The sequence below is a fragment of the Bufo bufo genome, chromosome 2 (assembly GCF_905171765.1).
Source record: "Bufo bufo chromosome 2, aBufBuf1.1, whole genome shotgun sequence".
In the NCBI taxonomy this organism is placed as follows: domain Eukaryota; kingdom Metazoa; phylum Chordata; class Amphibia; order Anura; family Bufonidae; genus Bufo; species Bufo bufo.
Window position 1 is genome coordinate 27,185,812 of NC_053390.1, and position 27,921 is coordinate 27,213,732.

A 27,921-nucleotide genomic window follows, 5' to 3' on the forward strand; every position below is an offset into this window, starting at 1 on the left:
GTCAGGGGCTCATGGAAAATAAATCAGATATTTTCCCCCCATTCACCATAAAAGCTTCTTAGGAGAAAGGAATTGTCTTCCCAGGGAAAGGAGACTTGAAGGGGGATACAGATGTAGAGCTTTCTCCAACTCCTCAGTGCCTGAGGAGAGGAGACTGAGAGTAGTTGTTTTATTTCCTCCATTTACATATACAAATGTACCTCATATAAGAAGAATGATGATTTTGGTTGGTAGGGCACTCATAGACCAGGCTTCAGGCCTGTGGCCTGCTAGGTGCTGGGACCTCGGCACAGATGGTGAGGAGCAGAACATTGTTATTTCCTCCGATTACTAAACCTAGAAGTGAAGAAGCTGAGAGAAGTGTCTGATCTATAGACAGATCTACAGGAGGCCATGTATTCAGTCACTGTGTGCTTGTGTCTCCACAGATGGATCCAGGAGGAGAAATCCACCAGAGAGATGTCCCCGTCCTCTGTATTCCCAGGACTGTCCAGAGGAGAAGGTCCCAGAGAATCCTCAGGTAGATGGAGCAGGGCCCTATACACATGTAGATAGGGGGGTCCTGCAGTCATAGAGGGGTCATAGATTGTGGGGGTCTCTTATGTGGATCTGTTAGATTTCCCACCTGTCTGCTGTATTGTACTGAATTGTTACAGATGAGAAATCAGGGAGAAGATCTGACTGGTATTACAGTGGAGGATGAAGAAGAGAGGATGATGGGCGATCTCCCGTGTAGGAGTGAGGTGGAGGAGGACATTCCAGGAGATGTCACCACAGGTATGGAATCATGAATGGAGAAAGTGACTTCAGATTCTGTCCAGATACATGTACGGCATTGTGCAGGAAAGGGTTAACCATCATTTTGGGCTCGTCAGCAGACATTTTTAAGATTTCCTTCATGATGGTTAAAGTGGTTTTGTAGTAAAAGGAAATAACGCCGCTCTAAACCTGTCCTCCTAAGACAAGTGTCTACATACTCTCCCCTTTCACTTTGGGTTGTGACTCCCTTTTCTGAGTGGCGGTCACGTGACGTAAAGATTCAGACCTTCAACACTGCTGCAGGACGTCTCGTCTGGCGATCATGTGACCTCCCCTCTTACTCCCAGGGGAGTAAGCCCCCGTTCTTTAAGCCCCCAGTTTTGGAATGCAGAAGCACAAATGTTACTATTTTCCAAGAAAATTTGTATTAGTCAAAAGTACTTAAACGGGAAAAATATTCCATGTATCCGGTATCTCCACATTCAGATTGTCCCCTGGAATAACATTTGGTGGTTTCAGCAAAAAATAAAAGACTGCAAGTATCAATGGGGGAATTCCTATTTTATTGAAAAATGAAAATGAAAATAGGAGAGTCCATCATAGTGAGTGTCCAGTAGTTCTCCCACCCTTCATGTGGGTGTAGAGGAGATACAACCTTCTACACGTGACTGGAGGAGGAGGTCGGATCTCCCCTTATTACAAGCCACATTCAGAGGAAAGGGACAGTCACAGAAATGTCTGCTGCTGATCTGCCATGTGTGAACGTGCTCTTAAAAAACCAGTGGCTGATCTGTGCTGCTCTTATAATCTGTCCATCGCGAGGATTGTAAGGTTCCTCCATAGGGAGATAGTAGACAACAGGAAAGTTCCGCGGGGGCGGGGCTTAACGTGGAAACAGCATAGCTTGCTGTTCTTCACTGTATCTGTAGCTCCAATGCACTGCAATGGGAGCAATTGAAACAGTGGAGCGCTGACCACCTTGCCTTAGCAATGGCAGAATGTGACAACCCCTTTAAGATGCGCCTGTGTGACACAAAAATGAACAAGTAGGTGGTCTAATGTGTTACTTGTCGCTCTGCTGGTTCTAGAATACGAGGAGATCAAGTAAATCCAATCTCCCTCTAATCCCCAGACTGTCACGGAACCATGAACCAGACGTACAACAAGAGATAAGTGAAAATAAGAAGGCTTTATTGAAAATAAAGCTGTAAAGCAAAAGTCCAAACGGATGGTGAAACCGAGCAGAGTCTTTGCGAAGCCAGAGGTCAGGAACCAGAAGGGTAGTCAGACGAAGCCAGGATCAGGAACCAGCAGGGTAGTCAGACGAAGCCAGGATCAGGAACCAGCAGGGTAGTCAGACGAAGCCAGGATCAGGAACCAGCAGGGTAGTCAGACGAAGCCAGGATCAGGAACCAGAAGCAGCAGCAGTCTTAGAAGCATGTGAACACAAGAGGACCAAGCAAGGAACTGAAGCCACAGACCTCCTATATATATATGAGCTAGGCATCCAGCTCCTCCCAGGGGAAGGAGGAGCCGCAGGGTGGAAGGCTACAAGAAACCCAGAAACCAAGATGGCCGCCAGCACATGTCAAACGAAGGAGAGCAGCAAGCAGGTAAGACCATGACAGTACCTCCCCCTCAAGGGCCCCTCCTCCGCGGAGCACAAAACGGTTTCTGAGGGAAGCGTGCGTGGAAGGCTCGGAGCAAGGCAGGAGCATGGACATCTGCGGAGGGAACCCAGGAACGCTCCTCTGGACCATAACCACGCCAATGGACCAAAAACTGCAACCGACCGCGGACCAGGCGTGAGTCCAGGATATTGCTCACCTCATATTCCTCACGATTGCCCACTTGGACCGGACGAGGCCGAGGAACCGAGGAAGTGAAACGATTACACACCAGTGGCTTCAACAGGGAGACATGAAACACGTTGGAGATCCGCATGCCAGCAGGAAGCGCAAGGGCATAGGCTACCGGGTTTACCCTGCGAAGCACTCGGAAGGGACCAACAAAGCGAGGCGCCAGCTTGGGAGTGGGCACTCGAAGGTTGAGGTTGCGGGTGGACAACCATACACGGTCTCCGACCTGGTAGGAAGGAGCAGGCGCTCGTCTGCGATCAGCCTGGAGTCTCTGGCGCTGCGCAGAGACCTCAAGGGACTTCTGGATCTGTACCCAAGAAGCACGTAGGACGGAAAGGTGATCCTCCACAGCCGGAATATCCTGGGGAGAGAATACCTCCGGTAACACGGCAGGTTGGAACCCATAATTGGCCATGAAGGGAGACGTCCCAGAGGAAGAGTTCACCGCCGTGTTCCTGGCAAACTCAGCCCAAGGCAGGAGGTCAACCCAATTGTCTTGGTGATCGGAGACATAGCAACGAAGGAATTGCTCCAAGGCCTGATTGGATCGTTCTGCGGCCCCATTGGACTGAGGGTGGTAGGCCGAGGAGAAGAAGAGATGAATCCCCAACTGGGAGCAAAAGGTGCGCCAGAACCTGGACACAAACTGACTCCCCCGATCCGACACAATCTCCTTAGGCAAACCGTGCAACCGGAAGACCTCCCTGGCAAAAATCGTGGCCAACTCTTGTGCAGAGGGTAACTTCTTGAGAGGAACACAGTGGCACATTTTGGAAAACCGATCCACAATCATGAGAATGACCGTATGGCCTCGGGATGCAGGGAGGTCCACAATGAAATCCATCCCCAGGTGTGACCATGGGCGCTCCCCGGTGGCTATGGGTTGCAGAAGGCCCAACGGAAGGTGCCGAGGGGACTTACTCTGGGCACAAACGGAGCATGCCGCTACATATGCGGCGATGTCGGAACGTAGGGAAGGCCACCAGAACAGACGTGAAACAGCCCAGGACAGCTGATTCTTTCCAGGATGCCCCGCGGTCTTGGAGTTATGGTAGGTTCGCAACAACCGAGTGCGCAACTCCTCAGGCACAAAACATCTGCCGTTGGGTCTCCCAGAGGGAGCACCAGATTGAGCCGCCAAAATCTGCTCACCCAGGGGAGAGGTCAGGCTGGTGCGAATGGCGGCCAGGATCTGATTCGGAGGTATGACCGAAGTCGGAATCGACTCCTCCCTGGACAGCTCGGAGTACTGCCGTGATAAGGCATCCGCCCTGATGTTCTTGGAACCGGGTAGGTAGGAGACCACGTAATTAAAACGTGACAAGAACAGAGCCCATCTGGCCTGACGTGGTGTCAATCTCTTGGCCTCAGAAAGGTAGGTCAGATTCTTGTGGTCCGTCAGGATGAGAACCGGAACCACCGAACCCTCGAGCAAGTGCCTCCATTCTTTAAGGGCCTGCACGATGGCCAATAACTCCCTGTCACCAATCTGATAGTTGCACTCCGCGGAAGACAGTTTCCGGGAGTAAAACCCACAAGGAAGCAGAGGACCCTCTGGTGTTCTACGCTGAGACAGAAGGGCGCCTACTCCCGTCTCAGACGCGTCCACCTCGAGGACAAAGGGCAACCCAGGGTTGGGATGCGACAGAATCGGAGCCGACACAAAGGCGGACTTTAGGGCCTCAAAAGCTCGGATGGCCTCGAGCGGCCAGACCTGGGAATTACTGCCCTTCCTGGTCAGATCCGTGAGAGGCTTGGCCAGCATGGAAAAGTCCCTGATGAACTTCCGATAATAATTGGCGAAGCCCAAAAAGCGCTGCAGGGAACGAAGACCACTGGGCTGGGGCCACTGTAAGACAGCCGAAACCTTCTCAGGATCCATGGAGAACCCCTCAGCGGAAATGATGTAACCTAAGAAGGTTACCTGGGATCGGTGAAATTCGCATTTCTCAAGCTTACCGAACAGCTTGTTCTCTCGTAACCGTTGCAACACTCGTCTGACATCCAGAATGTGGGCCTCCATGGATTCAGAATATACCAAGATGTCATCCAAATAGACTACCACACACTGCTGCAACAGGTCACGGAAAACATCGTTGATGAATTCCTGAAAGACTGCGGGCGCATTGCACAACCCAAAGGGCATAACCAAGGATTCGTAATGACCGGTCCTGGTGTTAAACGCGGTCTTCCACTCATCGCCCGCCTTGATCCTTACCAGGTTATATGCCGCCCTCAGGTCGAGTTTGGTAAAGACCGTGGCCCCTTTAAGGCGATCGAACAGCTCGGAAATCAAGGGTATCGGGTAAGCGTTCTTGATCGTGATGCGATTGAGACCCCTGTAATCGATGCAAGGCCTCAACTCACCGCCCTTCTTTTTCACAAAGAAAAATCCAGCCCCTGCCGGGGACGAAGATTTGCGAATGTGTCCGCGTGAAAGCGCCTCCCTCACGTACTCCTCCATGGCCTCATTCTCCGCTACCGACAGTGGATAGACTTTGCCACGAGGAGGAACGGCACCAGATTGTAACTCTATGGCACAATCGTATGGGCGGTGCGGAGGTAGGGCAACCGCGCGCACCTTATCGAATACATCCCGGTACTCCTCGTATTCAGGAGGCAACAGAGAGTCCGAGGAAGTACACAGCAACTTGACAGACCCATGGATGCAACTAGCCCCACACTGCGGTGACCACGAGAGGATCTCGACCGATCTCCAATCGAAAGTCGGATTATGCTTCTGGAGCCAGGGGTACCCCAAGACCACCGAGTAGTGTGGAGACGAAATAACCTGGAGGCAGACCGACTCTCTGTGAACGGCACCAATGGCTATCCCCACTGGAAGGGTCTCATGAGTCACGTGTGGCGGCAGAAGGGGTCTGCCGTCTATCGCCTCAAGAGCCAGTGGGGAACCTCGAGCCTGCAGAGGAATGGAATTGGCGGCAGCGAACACACTATCAATGAACAAACCACCAGCACCAGAGTCCACCAACGCCTGGGTCGTCACCGAGCCCCCGACCCAGGAGAGGACAACAGTGATCAGTGGTTTGTCAACACGGGAAACCGGGGACGAGGAGACTCCACCCAAGATCTGCCCCCGACAGGATCTCGGGGTACGAGCGTTTCCCGGACGGTTCGGACATGCCAACCGAAAATGCCCACCGAGACCACAGTACATGCATCGGCCCTCGCGTCTCCGGAGTGCCCTCTCCCCCTCGGACAGGCGAGCAAACCCCAGCTGCATGGGTTCACCCCCAGACAAGTCATCCCCAGGAGGCGTGGGAGGAGAGGGAGGCACGGGTGGGACAGCAAACGTAGGCACCAATCTGTTAGAAGACCTCCGCAGGTTCTCCTTAAAGGAAGGTCTCTCCCTGAGTCTGGTGTCAATCAAAATCAGGAAAGAAATAAGAGACTCGAGCTCAACTGGTAGGTCCTTAGCTGCAACCTCATCCTTCAAGGCATCCGAGAGACCATGAGAGAAAGCAGCGACCAGAGCCTCATTATTCCAGCCCACCTCTGCTGCCAGGGTACGAAACTCAATGGCGTATTCAGCTACGGATCGTGAACCCTGTCTGATGGACATAAGGAGCTTCGCAGCAGAGGCAGCACGAGCCGGCACATCGAATACCTTCCGAAGAGAAGCAACAAAACCGGAAAACTCGGCAACCACCGGATTGTTGTTCTCCCATAAAGGGCTGGCCCAGGCCAAGGCCTTGTCCGAGAGCAGCGAGATCAAGAAGCCCACCTTTGATCTCTCAGTAGGAAAGGCATGTGGCAGCAACTCGAAATAAATGCCCACCTGGTTAAGGAAACCTCGGCACTGAGTTGGCTCTCCCCCAAAGCGCTGTGGAAGAGGGGCAGAACCGGTCATACCCCGAAACACCGCAGGCGCAACAACAGGTGTCGGGGTAGACTCTGGCGCAACAACCGGAGCGGCAGTAGGAGCGAGCCCAGGAGCGACAACCGACCCATCGGCAACGGGAGCGAAATGAGCCGTGCGTTCAAGCAGGGTTTGCAACGCCACAGCGAACCGACCCAACAGGTGATCCTGCTGATCAAGTCTGGCAACCAGCGTGGGTAGCGAGGATGGCCCTGTACCGTCAGAATTCATGGCTTGGTCCTAATGTCACGGAACCATGAACCAGACGTACAACAAGGGATAAGTGAAAATAAGAAGGCTTTATTTAAAATAAAGCTGTAAAGCAAAAGTCCAAACGGATGGTGAAACCGAGCAGAGTCTTTGCGAAGCCAGAGGTCAGGAACCAGAAGGGTAGTCAGACGAAGCCAGGATCAGGAACCAGCAGGGTAGTCAGACGAAGCCAGGATCAGGAACCAGCAGGGTAGTCAGACGAAGCCAGGATCAGGAACCAGAAGCAGCAGCAGTCTTAGAAGCATGTGAACACAAGAGGACCAAGCAAGGAACTGAAGCCACAGACCTCCTATATATATGAGCTAGGCATCCAGCTCCTCCCAGGGGAAGGAGGAGCCGCAGGGTGGAAGGCTACAAGAAACCCAGAAACCAAGATGGCCGCCAGCACATGTCAAACGAAGGAGAGCAGCAAGCAGGTAAGACCATGACACAGACGACCATCCGAGATGAGAAACAGATCCAAATAGAAATTCACATCCCATTAGTCACTGCTTCATCACCTCCGTAACGCAATGCAGGGACATGGCGGTGTCTGGACACTTTCCAATGAGCCTTTTATTAACCTCACAGTTTAAAAATTCACTGCTCATCAACAATGAGAAAGCCACATGGAGTCCATGAAATTCCCAACCCAAGTTTTGCCTCAGTTTCAACTTCTTTTGCGGCGTATACTCCATTTAGAGGTTTTTATGTTGTTTCTGCCATAAGTGTACATTTTATAAAAATCTATCAATAAAACTACATCTATCAGCAGGATCAACCCAAGAAGGACATAACTGTCCTTCAAATGAATCTGTGTCTCAGTGATCTCAGAGGTTCCTGTCCAGAAGGGCGGCAGTCTCGCTCATGGTTCTGTCAGGGACTCAGAGAAAACCAATGTCGTCAGATACAGATTTAGAGCTTTCTTTAAGTACTTTCTTGTGAGACTGGGAGTAGTTGTTTTTTCTGATCTATAGACAGATCTACAGGAGGCCATGTATACAGTCACTGTGTGCTTGTGTCTCCACAGATGGATCCAGGAGGAGAAATCCACCAGAGAGATGTCCCCATCCTCTGTATTCCCAGGACTGTCCAGAGGAGAAGGTCCTGGAGAATCCTCAGGTAGATGGAGCTGAGCCCTATACACATCTATATAGGGGGGTCATGCAGTCCTAGAGGGGTCATAGATTGTGGGGGTCTCTTATGTGGACCTGTTAGATTTCCCACCTGTTTGCTGTATTGTACTGAATTGTTGCAGATGACAAATCAGGGGGAAGATCTGACTGATATTACAGTGGAGGATGAAGAAGTGAGGATGATGGACGATCCCCCGTGTAGGAGTGAGGTGGAGGAGGACATTCCAGGAGATGTCACCACAGGTATGGAATCATGAATGGAGATAGTGACTTCAGATTCTGTCCTTGGTGCCTTCAGGGCAGGAGGAGAATCTGATCACCGGCTGCTGCTTATTACCACTTTATGTGGAAATAACTTTGGAGCACTTTTATTTTTCCAAGCGATTCTGAGATTAGTCTTTTTTGTGACACATTGTACTTCATGTTAGTGGTACATTTTGGTTAATATATTTAGTTTTTATTAATTAAAAAAAATCCCAAATTAAATGAAAATGTAACAAAATTTGCAATTTTCCAAAATTTTTCTGCTTTCAAGACTCCTTTTTTACTGCTGACAAAATAGTTAATAAATACTTAATATTTACCATATGTCCACTTTATGTTGGGACATATGGTACATAATACAGTTTGAGAGGTGTGACAGCTCGGGGTCACTTAGCTCTCCAGGATCGCCGTCTCACACCTCAAGAAGCCACTCTAACACTGCAGATTTGGGTGCAAACTGGCCACGGCCAGCTCTATTGTCACTTTTCCAGCAGTCCAAACATAAATCATAAACACAAATCCTCGGCCGTCTGGCCACTGACTACACCGTATTTCTCCCTCTCTATCGGGATCTGGGTCTACCACCCAGCACCCCAAAACACAGCACGGTGCTTACCCTACCCAGGGTTAGAGGGTCCCTGTTCCCGCAGGCCTTGGCGCAGCCGGCTCTTTCCGCCGACTGGAAGCCCTGATTGAGGCGCTCAGCCCACATTTATCCGAGCTCCACAGCTGGCTGATAATACTCTTAATTACCGACCTGGCTGCTGCAGACAGTGGGAAAAACCTATTTTCCCTGCCTTTCTTGTTCTCACCTACCTTCCTCTGGGTGAGATACACCTTTAATAGCTCTCATATGGCCTTCTGGCAGCTCCACTGCCACAGAGGTTAACAGGCTTATAAGTTTAGCAGCCATTTTATCCAAATCAGATTTCCATTCATCATCAGACCTCCGATCAGACCCCCAAGCTCCATCATCCTCGGATGAGACTCCCCCCAGCCTCCATCAGAGTCAGATCAGACCCCCAATCATCCTCAGATCGGATCCCCCCAGCCCTCATCAGCCTCAGATCGGACCCCCATCAGACCTCAGATCAGACGTTACAAAGTTACTTTGCTTGCTCCGGACAGTGCTGCAGATCCAGGACACACCGCTCCATCGCTTCTTCCAGGTCCCGCTATGTAGTATGACCTGACTGCACACAGCGTCAGGTCATAGTGCGCGCCTACGTGCACTACGTCCTGCGGCTGTCCATGGTCAGGACACAGCAGCGGGACCCGTTAGAAGACTAGGGAGGGTGAGTAGACCCAGTGCACTACTGTCCTCACCTCCCAGTGCCCTCCCCCCATAATGGAAGCGGTTATTAGTATTCGGACTATAAGACTCGCTGCCACTTTCCCCCCATTTTTTGGGGAACAAATTGTGTCTTACAGTCCAAAAATACAGTAAAAGATTTTCATATTTAATAATTTTTTGGGGAATGCAGCAGCTGATAAAATAGAGCTAATATTTCATATTTATTACTCTGTGATTCTGCAGTTTTTATAAATATCCCTTACAGTATGTGGCCCTAGATGCTACTTAAGTCAAATAACGGCCTCAAAATTGAACTAGCACCTTGTGGATTTTAGGCTCCCCATTTTTTAGGAAGTTTTTCAGGTACAATTTCATGTTGCAGAGGCCTTGAGGTGCTGATACATTAGAAATGCCCCCAAAAGGCCCCATTTTGGAAACTACAATGATATAGGGGTGCAGTGAGCATTTTAATCCAACAATGTTTCATAGACTTTTTATTACAGTTGGGCATGAAAATCAAAAATTAGTTAACGGTAATTAACAAATTTTTCATTTTTCCAAAGGGTAACTGGGAAAAAAAGCACAGCAAAAATTGTTACACCATTATGGCAAAACTCCATGTGTGACCATAACCTGCTGTATGGATACACAACGGGGCTCAGGAGGGAAGGTGCTCCATTTGGCTTTTGATCCGCGGATTTTACTGGAATGCGATGATTTCATAGATTAGGTTGTTACGGACACAATGATGCCAATTATGTGTAGTTAATTTTTTTCATTTTTTTTAACTAATCATAAATGAGTAGAAAGTAAATTTTCTATTTATATATAATTTATTTTTTTACATTTTTAAGTTCCACTTGGGGACTTGTTACATGGATATACACAAAGTCTGCCTGCACTGACCTCGGTCTGTTTCTCTCTACAAGTATGGCCTGATCCTTTGTTGCTTGTAGGTCAGCTGTGAACCACACTGGGGCTACTCCAGGAAGTACAGTCCTGGTGGCTCCCCTGCAGCAAAGATCAGATCCCTGTGTTCGGGTTAATGGGTGAAAACAAAGGAACTTTCCTAAAAAATGCCCTTAGGTATAGCCCTAAGCCAAACTGTTTGGCTGACGCAGGGGTTCCACACCCACTGTCTGTAACGTATAGGGCCCTTGCAGACGAACGTTGGTCACGCTGCGAGTCTGCAGCACAGCTCCCGGCCTGACCTCCCAGCACTGACGGGGTTGCATAGCATTATATTGATTTATGACGCTATGTAACCCTTAGGCCTCTTTCAGACGGGCGTGGCGGGAAAATGTGCAGGTGCGTTACGGGAACACCCGCGATTTTTCCGCGAGAGTGCACAACATTGTAATGCGTTTTGCACTCGCGTGAGAAAAATCGCGCATGTTTGGTACCCAAACCAGAACTTCTTCACAGAAGTTCGGGCTTGGGATCTGTGTTCTGTGGATTGTATTATTTGCCCTTATAACATGGTTATAAGGGAAAATAATAGCATTCTGAATACAGAATGCATAGTAAAATAGCGCTGGAGGGGTTAAAAAAAATAAAAAATAATTTAACTCACCTTACTCCACTTGATCGCGCAGCCGGCATTTCCTTCTGTCTCCTTTGCTGAACAGGACCTGTGGTGACGTCACTCCGGTCATCACATGATCCATCACATGATCCATCACCATGGTAAAAGATCATGTGATGACCGGAGTGAGGTCACCACAGGTCCTGTTCCGCAAAGGAGACAGAAGGACATGCCGGGCTCCGCGATCAAGTGGACTAAGGTGAGTTAAATTATTTTTTTTATTTTTTTTAACCCCCTCCAGCGCTATTTTACTATGCATTCTGTATTCAGAATGCTATTATTTTCCCTTATAACCATGTTATAAGGGAAAATAATAATGATCGGGTCTCCATCCAGATCGTCTCCTAGCAACCGTGCGTGAAAATCGCACCGCATCCCCACTTGCTTGCAGATGCTTGCGATTTTCACGCAACCCCATTTACTTCTATGGGGCCTGCGTTGCGTGAAAAACGCAGAATATAGAGCATGCTGCGATTTTCACGCAACGCACAAGTGATGCGTGAATATCATTGCTCATGTGAACAGCCCCATAGAAATGAATGGGTCGGTATTCAGTGCGGGTGCAATGCGTTCAACTCACGCATTGCATCCGCGCGGAATACTCGCCCGTGTGAAAGGGGCCTTACAGTTCTGGAATGTACGATAGGGTGTTTCATTTTGTAATGGAAAAAAATAAAATGTAAAATTTCTGCAGACTTTGCTTACGCCCCGAGTCTCAGTGATGTATAAGATATATATGCAAAATTTCAAGAAGATTAGATAATATTTAGAGGTTGCACACTTTGATTAGTTTTGTAAAAGTAGGCAAAAAATAAGAATTTTCAATGTTAATTACTTTTATTGGGAAAACTAGAAATCACAAAATTAAAATAATATTAAAACTAGACACTAAGATTAATAGGTAGTATGACAGGCAGAACATGTGTTCTATTAATCAACTTTAAACTACGCAATCCCTTCTTTCGTTAGCTCGGTGACAACTTTTCTGTGATGCTCGACTATCCTCAACAAGAATTGTTTTTGTTGTTCGTCCCTGACCGATTGGTTAAACTTTTTTATCAGAGCAATTCCTCTTTCTGCGATATCATTGGCCACCTTAAGAGCGTTAACATGGCTTCTTAGAGAATCACTGCAGTATTCTGTCACGTCGTGGATCCCAAACAATTCAAAGAACTTATTTGTTTTATTAGTAACAAAATGGCTCAGGTGTTTTCTCATAAATGGCATTGTGGGAGACAGCACCATGGGTATATGCCCAGCTGCCACTAGGAGGCTGACACTAGAAAGAAAAGTGTTGGCTCCAACCATCTGGTCTATACCCACTGCACATGCTGGAGCTAACCAGTTTTTCTCTAGTGTCATAGGAGGCAGACATGACCTCCTCTTTTTTTCTTTGCTGGTCCTGCTGCTTTTTTCTTTCTTTTTTCTTCTTCCACAGTGTTCAGCAGCCTGGGGCTCCATGGTGGACTTCCTCCATAGTTGCACCCCCTGCGGGCACGTACCTTGTACCTAGCCGATCGCCCAGTCCCCAGAACTGCATCTGCAGTGGATGCCGGCATTCCCAGGTCCCCCTGTTGAGTCTGCTGATGGGGCGACCCTGCTGCGCCTGAAGATGTCTGAGGGTAAGTATAGCCCCCTGGCATCTCAATTCCCCAGTACTAGCGGGCCCCAGTTCTCCCAGTATTAGGGGGGGGAGGATCTTCCATCTTCATAGTCTAGGCGCCTTTGCCCCCCTTTCTTTCCAGCTCTCTTGGGGGATTGGCGGGCGCAAGGCCCTTAGGGGCTCATGGGGGATCACATTCTCTCTCCTGTATGCTCCCCCGTCCTCTAATCTAGGCCCCGGCTTTTTGCCCGGCCTAGGCCTCAGTTTTCTCTAGGCCTCTACCGCTTGGCTCCTGGCTCTTTCTGGCCCCCCTCTTTTCTTTTTCGGTCGTCGCTTTTTCTCCCGCACGCTTGCAAATCGAGGCCACGGCTTTTTTCCGGCCTACCTGGCCTCAATTGTCCCGCCCCCTGCCTGTTTCCTGCACTTCTTGTGGACATTCCTTCCTGGGGAGGACTATGGGAGGAGCTTTTTCCTTTTCTCCAATCCCGTCCTGGCGTGGGCTTTCTGCCCGAGGGGCGGGTCTTTCTGCTGGAGACACCGAGGAGAGAGGTCTCCTCCATCTTGTTGGCACCTCACGCAGGTCTCCATCCGAGTCCGGCGCACAGTCCCTCTATAGCCGCTGCTGCATTTTCGGGACACAGCACCTGGGGTCTGGTAGGACAGCTTCGGCTGGCTGTTTTTCTTTCTTACAGGCTCCATCCTAGCCCTCATGTCCTCTGCCAGACAGGACCCTGTCCCTAATCCCCCTCCTGGGATTGTCACTTATTTTGCTTGCAATCGCTGCAACCAAAAGATGCCGTGCGGTCAATCTGATCCCGTCTGCGCACAGTGTTTGGCTCTCAGGCCCTCCCAAGCCGCCCCGGCCGCCACTGCTGTGTCAGTCCTCCCTGATTGGGCCGCGTCCCTGTCCCAAGCCATAGGGAACCTTGCCAGTCTCTCCCAATCTATTGTGCAGTCGCTGGATCGCTTGCCGGCCCAAATCACGGCCGCCTCCACCCCCAGTAGGGAACCTCCCACGGTCAGGGTTCGCTCTCGATCTGACACCAGGTCCCGCTCATCCTCGGTTTCCTCGGTTCACTCCCTGGATAAGTCTGAGTCCGGCAAAGTCTCCTCTTCTGCCATTCCTGCCGCTCCTGGGGACACCTCTGACTCCGGATTTGAGCAGAGCGCATCTATGTCTGCGGCCATGTAGGATCTCATAAAGGCAGTCAGGGATGCTCTCCGGGTGCAGGAGGGCCCCTCCTCCTTGGCCCAGGAATCCGTGTCATTCTGCCATTCCAGGCGCCCTGCCTTGGTTTTTCCTAACCATGCGGACCTCTACCCACTGCTGGCTAAGTGCATCACCCTGATAGACTGCTTCAACTCTCCAAGGCGTCTGACGCTCTTTTTCCCTTTGCAGAGGAGTCAGTCAACCTATGGTCTGAACCACCTCAGGTTGATCCCCAGGTGGCGTGCCTGGCCAAGGCAACCACCCTTCCTTTGGCAGACGCGGCTTCCTTGTCGGATCCCTCTGACAAGAGGATTGACTCTTTAGACAAATTTGTTTTTGTCGCAACAGGGTCCGCGGTCCGTCCAGCATTTGCTGCGTCTTGGGTGGCTAAGGCCTGCCTTGTCTGGACCAAACAACTCATCCGGTCCTTTCCCCAGGACTCTGCTCAAGGTGAGCTTCCTGCCCTCGCCTCTCAAATTCTCCAAGCATCCTGGTACCTCTGTGATGCCTCCATGGAATTGCCCCTTCCCACCAGAGATTCCTTTGCTTTGCGGTGGGTTCACTGCATCTTCAGTTCGTGGCCCTGCCCTTCGGTCTGGCTTCTGCCCCGAGGGTCTTCACCAAGTTATTGGCTCACCTCATCGCTCTTCTGCGTACCAGGGGAGTTGCGGTGATTCCCTACTTGGACGACCTTCTGGTGAAGGCCCCTCCCCGCGCAGACAACCTGTCCAGCCTCCACATTGCCCTTTCAGTTATGTCCCAGTTCGGGAGGCTGGTGAATTTTCCCAAGTCCTCCCTGGTCCCCACCCAGAGGATGTCCTTCCTGGGCATGATCTTCAACACTCGCCCCGGGCGAGTCTTTCTTTCCCAGGTCAAGGTGACGTCTCTCCATTTGGGGGTGGCTCGCCTCTGCGAACCGTCCCCTCTTCCCATCAGGACGTGTATGCGGGTTCTGGGCCTCATGGTGGCCTCTTTCGAGGCAATCCCCTATGCCCAATTGCACACCAGACTTCTCCAGAGGTCCCTTCTCTCCAGGTAGGACAAGTCTCCGTCAGGCCTCGATCGCCTGATCCGCCTTCCCTCAGAGGTCCGCCGGGACTTGTGTTGGTGGCTCCTACCTCGCATGGTCTCTTTCGGCAGGTCTTTCCTTCTGCCAGGTTGGCAGGTTATCACCACCGATGCCAGCCTGATGAGTTGGGGGGCTGCCTTCAGGGCAGTGGTCAGTGGAGGAGTCTTCGGACCTGTCGATCAATGTCCTGGAGCTCAGGGCCATTTTCCTTGCCCTCTGCCGCTGGACTCCCCTGCTAGACGGTCTCCTGATCCGGATTCAGTCGGACAAGTCCACAGCCGTGGCTTACTTGAATCACCAGGGGGATACCAGAAGCGGGACTGTCCTCAGGGAAGCCTTGCGAACACGTTACCGCTCTCTCCGCAGTCTACATTCCCGGGGTTGACAATTGGGCGGCAGACTTTCTAAGTCGCCATCGCCTCGACCCGGGCGAGTGTTTCTACACCAGTGTCGCCGGTGGGGAACCCCAGACGTGGACCCGTTCGCTTGTCGTCTGAAGCACAAGATTCCGTCTTACGTCGCCAGGTCCCGGGACCTTCAGGCACTGGCGGTGGATGCTCTGGTTTTTCCTTGGTCTCAGTTCAGCCTCCTTTACCTCTTCCCTCCCTTTCCGCTTCTTCCCCGGGTACTTAAGCGCCTCAAGGAGGCTCCTGATTGGCCCCGCAGGGCGTGGATACGCAGACCTCATGTTAGTGCTCGCCGATGTCCCTTGGCAGCTTCCTCTGCGCACCGACCTCCTTTCCCAAGGTCTGCTATTCCACCCGAAATTACCTCAACTGCGTTTAACGGCGTGGCTATTGAGGCCGCGGTCCTGAGGTTCCGCGGTCTCTCGGAGTCTGTCATTCAGACTATGCTTCACGCCCGCAAACCCCAATTTATCACCGTACCTGGCGGGCGTATTTTGCCTGGTGTGAATCTGGCCAGTTTCACCCTCTCTGCTTTTCTGTGCCTAGGATCCTATCTTTTCTCCAGGCTGGTTTTGACAAAGGTCTTCGTCTGGCCTCTCTTAAGGGTCAGATTTCGGCCCTGTTCGTTCTTTTCCAGAGAACTTTGGCTTCCCGTCCTCAGGTGACGACCTTTCTCCAGGGGTCGCTCACCGTGCTCCCCCTTGTCGTTCCCCTGTGGAGCCATGGGACTTGAACCTTGTCATTGACGCTCTTCAGTCCTCTCCTTTCGAGCCACTGACGGATATCTCTCTTTCCTTCGCTTCTTTTAAGGTCGCCTTCCTTGTGGCGATTACCTCTATCCGCAGAGTCTCTGAGCTTGCTGCGCTTTCTTGCAAGTCTCTCTACCTTGTGTTCCACCAGGACAAAGTGGTCCTCCGTCCGGTTCCCTCCTTTCTCCCAAAGGTGGTGTCCTCATTCCATATTAATGAGGAGATTGTCCTTGAATCTTTCTGTCCTAATCCCGTTCATCCCAGGGAGAGATCCCTTCATCATCTGGATGTCGTTCGGGCGATCCGCCTGTACCTTCGGTTAACGGAGTCTTTCAGGCGTTCAGACTCTCTCTTTGTCGTTCCTGATGGACCTCGTAAGGGTCTGCAAGCTTCCAAAGCCACCACCTCCCGCTGGATTCGGTCGGCTGTCAAGGAGACCTATGTTGCAAAGGGTTTTCCCCTTTCGGTTGACCGCTCACTCCACTAGGGCGGTCGGGGCCTCTTTGGCGGTTTGTCATCAGGCTTCTGCTTCCCAGGTCTGCAAGGCCGCCACCTGGGCTTCGCTTCACACCTTTTTTTCGAAGTTCTATCAGACCCATTCCTTGGCCTCTGCCGTTGCCAGCTTGGGTTGCAAGGTTCTGTAAGCAGCTGTGTGTTAGGTGTCTTGCATGGCTGTTTCTTCCGTCCCTCGTGGATTGCTTTTGGACGTCCCATGGTGCTGTGTCCCCCAATGCCATTCCCGAGAAAAATTGATTTTTGTACTCGCCGTAAAATCCTTTTCTCGTAGGATGCATTAGAGGACACAGATCCCGCCCTCTTTGGTTATTTCTGGACTTCCGGGTTTTTCCCGGGGTTTTTTGTTCTCGTCATATCTCTGGTTTAGGACATGTTGGCTTCTTATTTTTGTTCGGTTTATTGCTCCTACTGCTTTTTTGACCAACTGGTTAGCTCCAGCATGTGCAGTGGGTATAGCCCAGATGGGTGGAGCCAACACTTTTCTTTCTAGTGTCAGCCTCCTAGTGGCAGCTGGGCATATACCCATGGTGCTGTGTCCCCCAATGCATCCTACGAGAAAAGGATTTTACGGTGAGTACAAAAATCTATTTTTCCTTCAAAAACTAGGTTTTTACCCTCTAATCTTTTAATTTCCTTTTTCTTTGCAAGTTTGGTTTCAAAATTTTTTGTCATATTTTCCTTAACAGCCTGAGTAATACTTTCGTCCAAAAAAGCCAATCCTACGTTTTTTTCTGACAGATACCAAAGGTGTCTCTTAGCAACTTTGAGAGCACTTTTTTTTAACGTCTGCATCTGGGTAAGTGCTCAGAAGACGTAGCATATCCAAATCATTCTTTGGAGCCCATCGACTTACAATTGCCTCGTGCAAAAAGCGAACATACAGTACAGACCAAAAGTTTGGACACACCTTCTCATTCAAAGAGTTTTCTTTATTTTCATAGTCATGGAGATTCACACTGAAGGCATCAAAACTATGAATTAACACATGTGGAATTATATACATAACAAACAAGTGTGAAACAACTGAAAATATGTCATATTCTAGGTTCTTCAAAGTAGCCACCTTTTGCTTTGATTACTGCTTTTCACACTCTTGCCATTCTCTTGATGAGCTTCAAGAGGTAGTCCCCTGAAATGGTTTTCACTTCACAGGTGTGCCCTGTCAGGTTTAATAAGTGGGATTTCTTGCCTTATAAATGGGGTTGGGACAATCAGTTGCGTTGAGGAGAAGTCAGGTGGATACACAGCTGATAGTCCTACTGAATAGACTGTTAGAATTTGTATTATGGCAAGAAAAAAGCAGCTAAGTAAAGAAAAACGAGTGGCCATCATTACTTTAAGAAATGAAGGCCAGTCAGTCAGCCGAAAAATTGGGAAAACTTTGAAAGTAAGGGCTATTTGACCATGAAGGAGAGTGATGGGGTGCTGCGCCAGATGACCTGGCCTCCACAGTCACCGGACCTGAACCCAATCGAGATGGTTTGGGGTGAGCTGGACCGCAGAGTGAAGGCAAAAGGGCCAGCAAGTGCTAAGCATCTCTGGGAACTCCTTCAAGACTGTTGGAAGACCATTTCAGGGGACTACCTCTTGAAGCTCATCAAGAGAATGCCAAGAGTGTGCAATGCAGTAATCAAAGCAAAAGGTGGCTACTTTGAAGAACCTAGAATATGACATATTTTCAGTTGTTTCACACTTGTTTGTTATGTATACCATTCCACATGTGTTAATTCATAGTTTTGATGCCTTCATAGTCATGAAAATAAAGAAAACTCTTTGAATGAGAAGGTGTGTCCAAACTTTTGGTCTGTACTGTACATTAGGCTGACAAAATGTGCAACCTGTTTCATTCCTTTTAATTCTCGTTTAGGAATATTCAACTGTTTAGTGAAGAGGACAATTTTAAGTGCATATATTGCCTTTGCCATCCACCTTGCTTGATGCAGAGCCCCTGGGATCCTGAAACTGAAGTCATTTTTAGACCAACCTCCTAGGTACAGGAGTGAGAGTAGTAATAAAAGTGATCAATGTGTGCAACCCCTAAATATTATCCAATCTTCTTGAAATTTGTCATATATATAGTTTGCATCACTGAGACTCGGGGCTGAGACTCGTCATATGAAAATCACATCTTTGGAAAAATGAAACACCCTACTGTATGGGTTACATAGCATCATAAATCAATAAATTGCTATGTGGCCCCCCGGCAGTGCTGGGAGTTCAGGCCGGGAACTGCGCTGCGGACTCGCAGCGTGACCAACGCTCATCTGCAAGGGCCCATAGATGTCTCAGTGATGATTACCTGCACTCACAGGACACTTCATTAGTTCCAGGCTCATTCCCCTGAATTCTTATTGTCAAATTTATTACAGTATCTGATTGATAACCTCACTCTATATCACTACATACTAAAGATGTCTATTAACCTGAGATATGGTGCTTGTGCAGCCATTAGGCTATATAGACCTCATTGTCATGTCCATGAATTCAGCCTGAGACAGGTGCTATAATGCATTGCACTTTATTTTGTTAAAAATTGTGGCCATTATCAATTTGTCTGTAACAATATGAAAGAGGATCTCTCGCTAGATTTCACAATATAAACAGCATGTAGTATGAAATAGATCTTTTAGACCCGATGAGACCGGTGTACTTACCTTTTATACTCCATGTCAGAATGGCTGTACAATCTTTTTTCATTGTTTTCCTTTCTGATATTAAAATGAACATTATTGTAGAAATTCCCCTTTAAATCTGTAGATAAAGACTACAGTCCTTCTTTTATCTGGTGTTCCGAATATACAAAGGTATATAGTGATCACTGTATGGCGAGAGAGAAGCCAGAGACAACACAGTTATAGGTTGGATCCGAGTTCAGCAAGCTGCTCTCTGTTTACTTTTTATATAAAATAAACGGATAGCAAGCTATTAGACAATCACCTTCATACATATCATTTTTCTGCAGATTTTTTTTTTTAACCAATCATTATTAAACTGTTAATTTAACATGCACATATACTAGTTACATATGAATATGTATAGGGATTAGGGAAATTAATTTCTACTGTAAAAAAAACTTTGTACCAAACTCGAGTACCTTGGAACTTCCAAAGTTATTACACAAAGTCTCATGAGACTTCACAAAGTAATACCTTGGGCTCTCTGAGCCAATACATTCTAATACTGTACGGAGCACCCGCTCCGTACAGTATTAAAACAAAGTTTTATGCGAATCGACTTTGGATGAAGCTCATCCCTAATAATGATGTGAACATAATAAAAAAAAAAATGTAACTATTGTGTCTTTATCTTTCTCTCTCACCCCTCACCACACTCATGCCAAGAGTGCTGAGAAAATGTACACAAGTGACCTTTCCTATTACAGGCAGAAAGCCTTTGAATAGTCCCTTGTGGTAAATTAGAAACATTTCATAGCCTAGAATATTATCACAGCATATTATGACTCCAGCTAGAGAGTGAGAATGCTCATGAGAGCTAAATTCTTTCTCTATCCACCTATGGCTTAATTGATCATTTCATATAAGTGCACCTCCCCCCCTGCTGCTGTCTCATTCATGTTCAGTGCATGTTTCAGTAAAAGAAAGCAGCAAATAAGATTAGAAGTCTTAATTAAAAATGCTGCTGTAAAAAGGGGGACCCTTCATTGCAGAGCCAAGGGAGGCTGCAGCATGTGTAAGATTTCAGCAGGGGAGGAGGTACACTTAGAAGAGCTCGCCGGTTATGCTGTATGTGGACATTATGGCATGTTTTTTTTTCTAGTGAATCCACCAACTTCATGAGGTCTAAGAGATCTATTTAACCCCTTCACGCAACATCACGTACATGTACGTGGGGGAATGTGGTGCCTCACCGCATCCCCACGTGCATGTACGTGATCGGCTCTCTGTGTCAGCGCAGGGAGCGAAGCGCTGAAGCTTCAGTGAAGCCGGCGTGCTGGGGTTGCTAGGCAACCAGAGAAGCCGGCAGGCACTGTATAGGCGCTCTGACCCGCCCGCGATCGCTGTGATTGGTCCATTACTGCAGAGGGACCAATCGCAGCGCATCGGGGCAGGTAAGGGGGGGTTAGGGAGGGACTATGTGCGTCTCCTTCTCTGATCGCCCCAATTCCTGTCAGGGAAGCGATCAGAGAAGGAGATAGTGTGAAAATCTTCCCGACCCATGACGAGTATACTCGTCATGGCGCACTGCTACTTAGCGCGCCATGATGAGTATACATGTCATGGCATTTAACTGTCACCATGTCTGCAGACATGGTGACAGCGCTGAGATCAATTCAGACCTGCAGTTTGTAGCGCTTTCTGCAGTTTCTGATCGGATCAGAAACTTTAGTATGTCTAAAATAAAGATTTTTCACCCCCCCTGCACCCCATAATGATATTATGTGGGCGGGTGGTGCAGGGGGGGTGTCGCAGGCGGTGCGGTAAGGTGCGGGAGGCGGGCGGTGCGGCAGGCGGATCCCCCGCCCGCCTCCCCTTGAATGATCGTTGGTGTCTAGTGGGTATACCAGGGTGCCAGCACATTGCTGGCACCCTGGTATAAACGGCTGACATCTGCGATGCGATGTCAGCCGTTTAACCCTTTCCATACAGCGGTCCGTACGGACCGCTGTATGGAAAAGGTTAACAGCGCAGGGAGCTCCCTCCCTCTCCCATCGGGGGGCTGCTGTGCCTTTGCAGCCCCCCGATGGGAGAGGGAGAGAGCCCCCAGAGAGCCCCCCTCAGCCCTGTGCTTACCCTTCCCCGTCTGCGCAGTTCTGACCAGTACTGAGCAGACGGGGAAGGTTCCCATGGCAACAGGACGCCTCTCAGGCATCCTGCTGTCCATGGTGCTGAACAGATCTATGCTAAAAGCATAGATCTGTTCAGTGTAAGTAAAATACAGTACAGTACAATATATATTGTTCTGTACTGTATTATACAGACATCAGACCCACTGGATCTTCAAGAACCAAGTGGGTCTGGGTCAAAAAAAAAGTTAAAAAAAGTGAAAAAAGTAAAGTTTCAAAAAAACACATTTATCACTGAATAAAAAAAAAAAAAAAAAATACACTACACATATTAGGTATCGCCGCGTCCGTAACGACCTGATCTATAAAACGGTCATGTTACTTTCCCCGCACGGTGAACGCCATAAAAATAAAAAAATAAAAACTATGAGGAAATTGAAATTTTGCCCACCTTACTTCCCAAAAAAGGTAATAAAAGTGATCAAAAAAGTCGCATGTATGCCAAAAAAGTACCAATCAAACCGTCACCTCATCCCGCAAAAAATGAGCCCTTACATGACACAATGGCCCAAAAAATAAAAAAAACTATGGGTCTAAGACTATGGAGATACTAAAACATGATTTTTTTTTGTTTCAAAAATGATATTATTGTGTAAAACCCTGATAAATTATAAAAAGGTAGACATATTAGGTATTGCCATGTCCGTGAGAACCTGATCTATAAAAATACCACATGACCTAACCCCACAGGTGAACACTGTAAAAATTTTTTAATAAAAACGGTGTCAAAAAAGCTATTTTTTTGTTACCTTACATCACAAAAAGTGTAATAGCAAGCGATCAAAAAGTCATATGCACCCCAAAATAGTACCAATCTAACCGTCATCTCATCCCGCAAAAATGATACCCAACCTGAGACAATCGCCAAAAAACTGAAAAAACTATGGCTCTCAGACTATGGAGACACTAAAACATGTTTTTTTTTTGTGTCAAAAATGATATTATTGTGTAAAACCTAAATAAATAAAAAAGTATACATATTAGGTATCGTCACGTCCGTATGAACCTGCTCTATAAAAATAGCACATGATCTAACCTGTCAGATGAACGTTGTAAATAATAAAAAATAAAAACAGTGCCAAAACAGCTATTTTTTGGCAAATTTTCCATTTTAATTCATTTTTTCCCATAACAAAGCAAGGGTTAACAGCCAAGCAAAACTCAATATTTATTGCCCTGATTCTTTAGTTTATAGAAATGCCCCATATGTGGTCGTAAACTTCTGTATGGCCACACGGCAGGGCGCAGAAGGAAAGGAGCGCCATATGGTTTTTGGAAGGCAGTTTTTGATGGACTGGTTTTTTGACACCATGTCCCATTTGAAGCCCCCCCGATGCACCCCTAGAGTATAAACTCCAAAAAATGACCCCATTTTGGAAACTACACCCCTCAAGGTATTCAAAACTGATTTTACAAACTTTGTTAACCCTTTAAGTGTTCCACAAGAGTTAATGGCAAATGAAGATGAAATTTCTGAATTTCTATTTTTTGTTACTTTGCCTCACAAAAAAGTGTAATATAGAGCAACCAAAAATCATATGTACCCTAAAATAGTACCAACAAAACTGCCACCTTATCCCGTAGTTTCCAAAATGGGGCCACTTTTTTGGAGTTTCTAACCTAGGGGTGCATCAGGGGGCTTTAAATGGGACATGGTGTCTAAAAACAATCCAGCAAAATCTGCCTCCCAGAAACCATATGGTGTTCCTTTCCTTCTGCGCCCTGCCGTGTGCCCGTACAGCAGTTTACGACCCCATATGGGGTGTTTCTGTAAACTACAGAATCAGGGCCATAAATAAAGAGTTTTGTTTGGCTGTTACCCCTTGCTTTGTTACTGGAAAAAAAATATTAAAATGGAAAATCTGCCGAAAAAGTGAAATTTTGAAATTGAATCTCTATTTTCCATTAATTCTTGTGGAACACCTAAAGGGTTAACAACGTTTGTAAAATCTGTTTTGAATACCTTGAGGGGTGTAGTTTCTTAGATGGGGTCACTTTTATGGAGTTTCTACTCTAGAGGTGCATCAGGGGGGCTTCAAATGGGACATGGTGTCAAAAAAAACAGTCCAGCAAAACCTGCCTTCCAAAAACCGTATGGCATTCCTTTCCTTCTGCGCCCTGCCGTGTGCCCATACAGCGGTTTACGACCACATATGGGGTGCTTCTGTAAACTACAGAATCAGGGCCATAAATAATGAGTTTTGTTTGGCTGTTACCCCTTGCTTTGTAACTGGAAAAAAATATTAAAATGGAAAATCTGCCAAAAATGTGAAATTTTGAAATTGTGTCTCTATTTTCCATTAAATCTTGTGCAACACCTAAAGGGTTAACAAAGTTTGTAAAATCAGTTTTGAATACCTTGAGGGGTGTAGTTTCTTAGATGGGGTCACTTTTATGGTGTTTCTACTCTAGGGGTGCATCAGGGGGGCTTCAAATGGGACATGGTGTAAAAAAAACAGTCCAGCAAAATTAGCCCTCCAAAAACCAAACGGCGCACCTTTCACTCTACGCCCCGCTGTGTGGCCATACAGTAGTTTACGGCCACATATGGGGTGTTTCTGTGAACAGCAGAGTCAGGGCAATAAAGATACAGTCTTGTTTGGCTGTTAACCCTTGCTTTGTTAGTGGAAAAAATGGGTTAAAATTGAAAATTAGGCAAAAAAATGAAATTCTCAAATTTCATCTCCATTTGCCAATAACTCTTGTGCAACACCTAAAGGGTTAATGACGTATGTAAAATCAGTTTTGAATACCTTGAGGGGTGTAGTTTCTTAGATGGGGTCACTTTTAGGGAGTTTCTACTCTAGGGGTGCATCAGGGGGCTTCAAATGGGACATGGTGTAAATAAACCAGTCCATAAAAATCAGCCTTCCAAAAACCAAACGGCGCACCTTTCACTCTACGCCCCGCTGTGTGGCCGTACAGTAGTTTACGGCCACATATTGGGTGTTTCTGTAAACGGCAGAGTCAGGGCAATAAAGATACAGTCTTGTTTGGCTGTTAACCCTTGCTTTGTTAGTGGAAAAAATGGGTTAAAATGAAAAATTAGACAAAACAAATGAAATTCTCAAATTTCCTCCCCATTTGCCAATAACTCTTGTGCAACACCTAAAGGGTTAACAATGTATGCAAAATAAGTTTTGAATACCTTAAGGGGTGTAGTTTCTTAGATGGGGTCATTTTTGGGTGGGTTCTATTATGTAAGCCTCGCAAAGTGACTTCACACCTGAACTGGTCCCTAAAAAATTGAGTTTTTGTAAATTTCGGAAAAATTTCAAGATTTGCTTCTAAACTTCTAAGCCTTATAACATCCCCAAAAAATAAAATATCATTCCCAAAATAATTCAAGCATGAAGTAGACATATGGGGAATGTAAAGTCATCACAATTTTTTGGGGTATTACTATGTATTACAGAAGTAGAGAAACTGAAACTTTGAAATTTGCAAATTTTTTCAAATTTTTTGTAAATTAGGTATTTTTTTTGTGCAAAAAAAAAATAATTTTTGACTTCATTTTACCAGGGTCATGAAGTACAATATGTGACGAAAAAACAATCTCAGAATGGCCTGGATAACTCAAAGCGTTTTAAAGTTATTAGCACTTAAAGTGACACTGGTCAGATTTCCAAAAAATGGCCTGGTCCTTAAGGTGAAAATGAGCCCGGTCCTTAAGGGGTTAATAACCAATGCAGTTTGGGTTAAGGAATGTGGTGATGGATCTTTTTTAGGTTAACATATTGTATGCACATGGTGCCCATTTGGCATTGAAGGGCCAAATGTGTTATGAGAAGGTAAGAAGGCTTGATTGCCAGTCATAGTCAGATTTTTCACATTTTTGAGCTATGTTTGTGTAATAAAAGTGGTGACCGGATGTAGACTAGAATCCTGGAGTTTTTATGAGTGTTGCACAAAGCTTTATAAGGCTGTACATTTTTGGTACATTTTTTTGTGCAATATTTTGAACCAAAGTTAAGAGTGAATTGCAAATGAATAATTTGGACCTCTAGTTTCTCCTGGATCCACTTCCAGTCAAAGGGTTCATACACACAACCGTATTTTCTTTCCGTGTCTGTTCCGTTTTTTGTTTTTTCTTGCAGCTCCTATGCGGAACCATTCACTTCAATGGGTCTGCAAAAAAAAAAAAAAACGGAAATGACTCCGTATGCATTCCGTTTCTTATGTCCACAAGTCCGTTCCTCTGAAAAAATAGAACATGTCCTATTCTTGTCCCTTTTGCAAACAAGGACAGGCATTGTTACAATGGATCGGCAAAAATAAACAGATGCAATATGGATGTCATCTGGGTTTTTTTGCGGACCGCAGAATACATATTGTCGTGTGCATGAGCCCTAATAGAAATTATCTATGTTTGTCTACTCTGTAGTTTGGAAAGAAATCGGAAATTCAAATTTTTATCTTCACAGAAAACCCCAGTAAAAATTGTAATGGAAATGTTATATTGTTACTAAATTATAAAGCAGAAGATGAAGATATCATGCTGCACTCTTCAAGAGAAAGCCTCATTACCCTTACTGTACCTCCAGGACTATCAAATATTATCCCTAACCATGATGAACCTTCTCCTGACCAGAATTCTGAGGAAAACATAATGTTATCACTAACTTATAAAGCAGAAGATGAAGATATCATGCCGTGCTCTTCCAGAGAAAACCTCATTACACTTAATGTACATCCAGGACTCCACAGTACAGATCTGTCACATAATCCCTTTAATCACGAGGAACCTTCTCCTAACCAATCACAGATTGTTACCACAAGTACAGGCCAGAAAGGAGGTAAAAGGTACCAGTGTGGTAAAAAGTTGAAAAAAACATCAAACTTTTCTACACATGGAAGAATTCACACAAGGGAGAAGCGATACTGCTGTTCAGAATGTGGGAAGTGCTTCACAAAGAAATCACATCTTGTTACACATGAGAGAATTCACACAGGAGAGAAGCCGTATTCCTGTTCAGAATGTGGGAAGTGTTTTAGAGATAAATCGCATCTTGTTAGACATGAGAGAAGTCACACAGGAGAGAGGCCATATTCCTGTTCAGAATGCTTTAAGTGCTACTCAGTGAGTTCAAGTCTTGTTAGACATCAGCGAGTTCATACAGGAGAGAAGCCATTTGCATGTTTAGAATGTTTGAAGTGCTTCTCATTTAAATCAAGTCTTGTTAGGCATAGGCAAAGTCACATAGGAGACAAGCGGTATTCGTGTTCAGAATGTGGGAAATGGTTTATAGAGAGAGCACAACTTGTGAGACATGAGAGAATTCACACAGGAGAGAAGCCTTATTCATGTTCAGAATGTGGGAAATGCTTTACAAATAAAGTAAGTCTTGTTACACATGAGAGAGGTCACACGGGAGAGAAACCATTTTCATGTTCAGAATGTGGGAAATGTTTTATAGATAAATCACATCTAGGTACACATTTGAGAACTCACACAGGAGTGAAGCCATATTCATGTTCAGAATGTGGGAAATGTTTTACAACAAGATCACAAATTGTTAAACATCAGAGAACTCACACAGGAGAGAAACCATATTCATGTTCAGAATGTGAAAAATGTTTTAATACTGAAGCCAAACTTAAGCGTCATCGGAGACGTCACACAGGAGAGAAGGCATTTTGATGTTTTATATGTTGAAAGTGTTCTGTAAGGAAAACAAATTCTAAAACTCATCACATCAGAAAAAAACATTATTTTTTGGAATATAGGAAATACTATAAAAATTTCTTTAAGTCCTATTATTTACAGGCCAGTAACCTGAGGCTACATGGTAACATGTACCATGTGACAGAAAGTCACACGATAGCTGTTGTGCAGCTATTTTACAGCTAAGATTTCTGTATAAAAAAAACTAGCATTGTGTTTTACAATAGCAAAGTCACATATGACCTGGAACCAAAAATCCAAGTATTGGATTTTTTGTCACTGTCATGACACGTAGCATCATATTTTGACCGCATTGACAATTAGAGGCAGTGTCACAATGCGACACTGTGATTTTGATATCACATAACATGTCGCCATGTAGCTACAGCCTAAAGGCCAATAAAAATATTTATTTTTTGGGTGGAATTATCCTGCATCTGCCAAAAGACCATATTATATTTCTCTGAGGTCAACGGTGACTGAGGTCCATGGAGGAAAAGTATTGTGGATATAAGGAAGAGAAGAAGAGCCTTGTTTACTTCCAGAGCAGTGAAGATGAACTGTCCCCATGAATTTTGCTTCTTTTCTCTGTATTCACACCTTCACCCACACTGCGGGACAGTCCAGAGTGACATGGGGGGAAGTAACGATGCTCCATGTAATAATGTATGTAAATATATAGACATGTTAATATTTCATTAAAACAGTATTTAAAGCTAAAATAAAATCTTCTATTGTCACTGACAGACATTGTCTTTTTGGCTCATATATTTTCTCCTAGCGCTGTGACCTTCATTGCTCTTACAGACTAACCGTCCTGTGCAGAGACAGTGATATTGGGGGCATGATGACTATATCACTGATTTTATCTG

General features: G+C 46.6%; 1 protein-coding gene and 1 pseudogene across 2 annotated transcripts; one reads left to right on the forward strand and one right to left on the reverse strand.

Annotated features, from left to right (window-relative positions):
• LOC120990672 overlaps nucleotides 1–27,921 on the reverse strand; it is a 138,122-nt pseudogene that overhangs the window by 28,973 nt on the left and 81,228 nt on the right.
• LOC120991232 (oocyte zinc finger protein XlCOF6.1-like) lies at nucleotides 446–27,616 on the forward strand. Of its 2 annotated transcripts, XR_005776575.1 has the most exons (3): nucleotides 446–520; nucleotides 657–777; nucleotides 7,778–7,831. XR_005776575.1 is itself a non-coding variant. In XM_040420094.1 (2 exons), the coding sequence occupies exons 1-2, from the start codon at nucleotides 657–659 to the stop codon at nucleotides 27,023–27,025; spliced, it is 1,338 nt and encodes a 445-aa protein (XP_040276028.1). In that variant the 5' UTR covers nucleotides 552–656; the 3' UTR covers nucleotides 27,026–27,616. The 2 variants fall into 2 exon arrangements, 1 of the variants encoding a protein (XP_040276028.1); XM_040420094.1 differs by lacking the exons at nucleotides 446–520; nucleotides 7,778–7,831 and adding an exon at nucleotides 25,809–27,616 and having other exon boundaries at nucleotides 552–777.

What these genes read in the sequence shown, in the direction of transcription:
- LOC120991232 (XM_040420094.1), top strand. Translation starts at nt 657, where the DNA reads ATGAGAAATCAGGGAGAAGATCTGACTGGTATTACAGTGGAGGATGAA. An exon ending in TCCAGGAGATGTCACCACAG is followed by an intron (nt 778 to 25,808) that starts GTATGGAATCAT and finishes TTATCTTCACAG; the next exon opens with AAAACCCCAGTAAAAATTGT.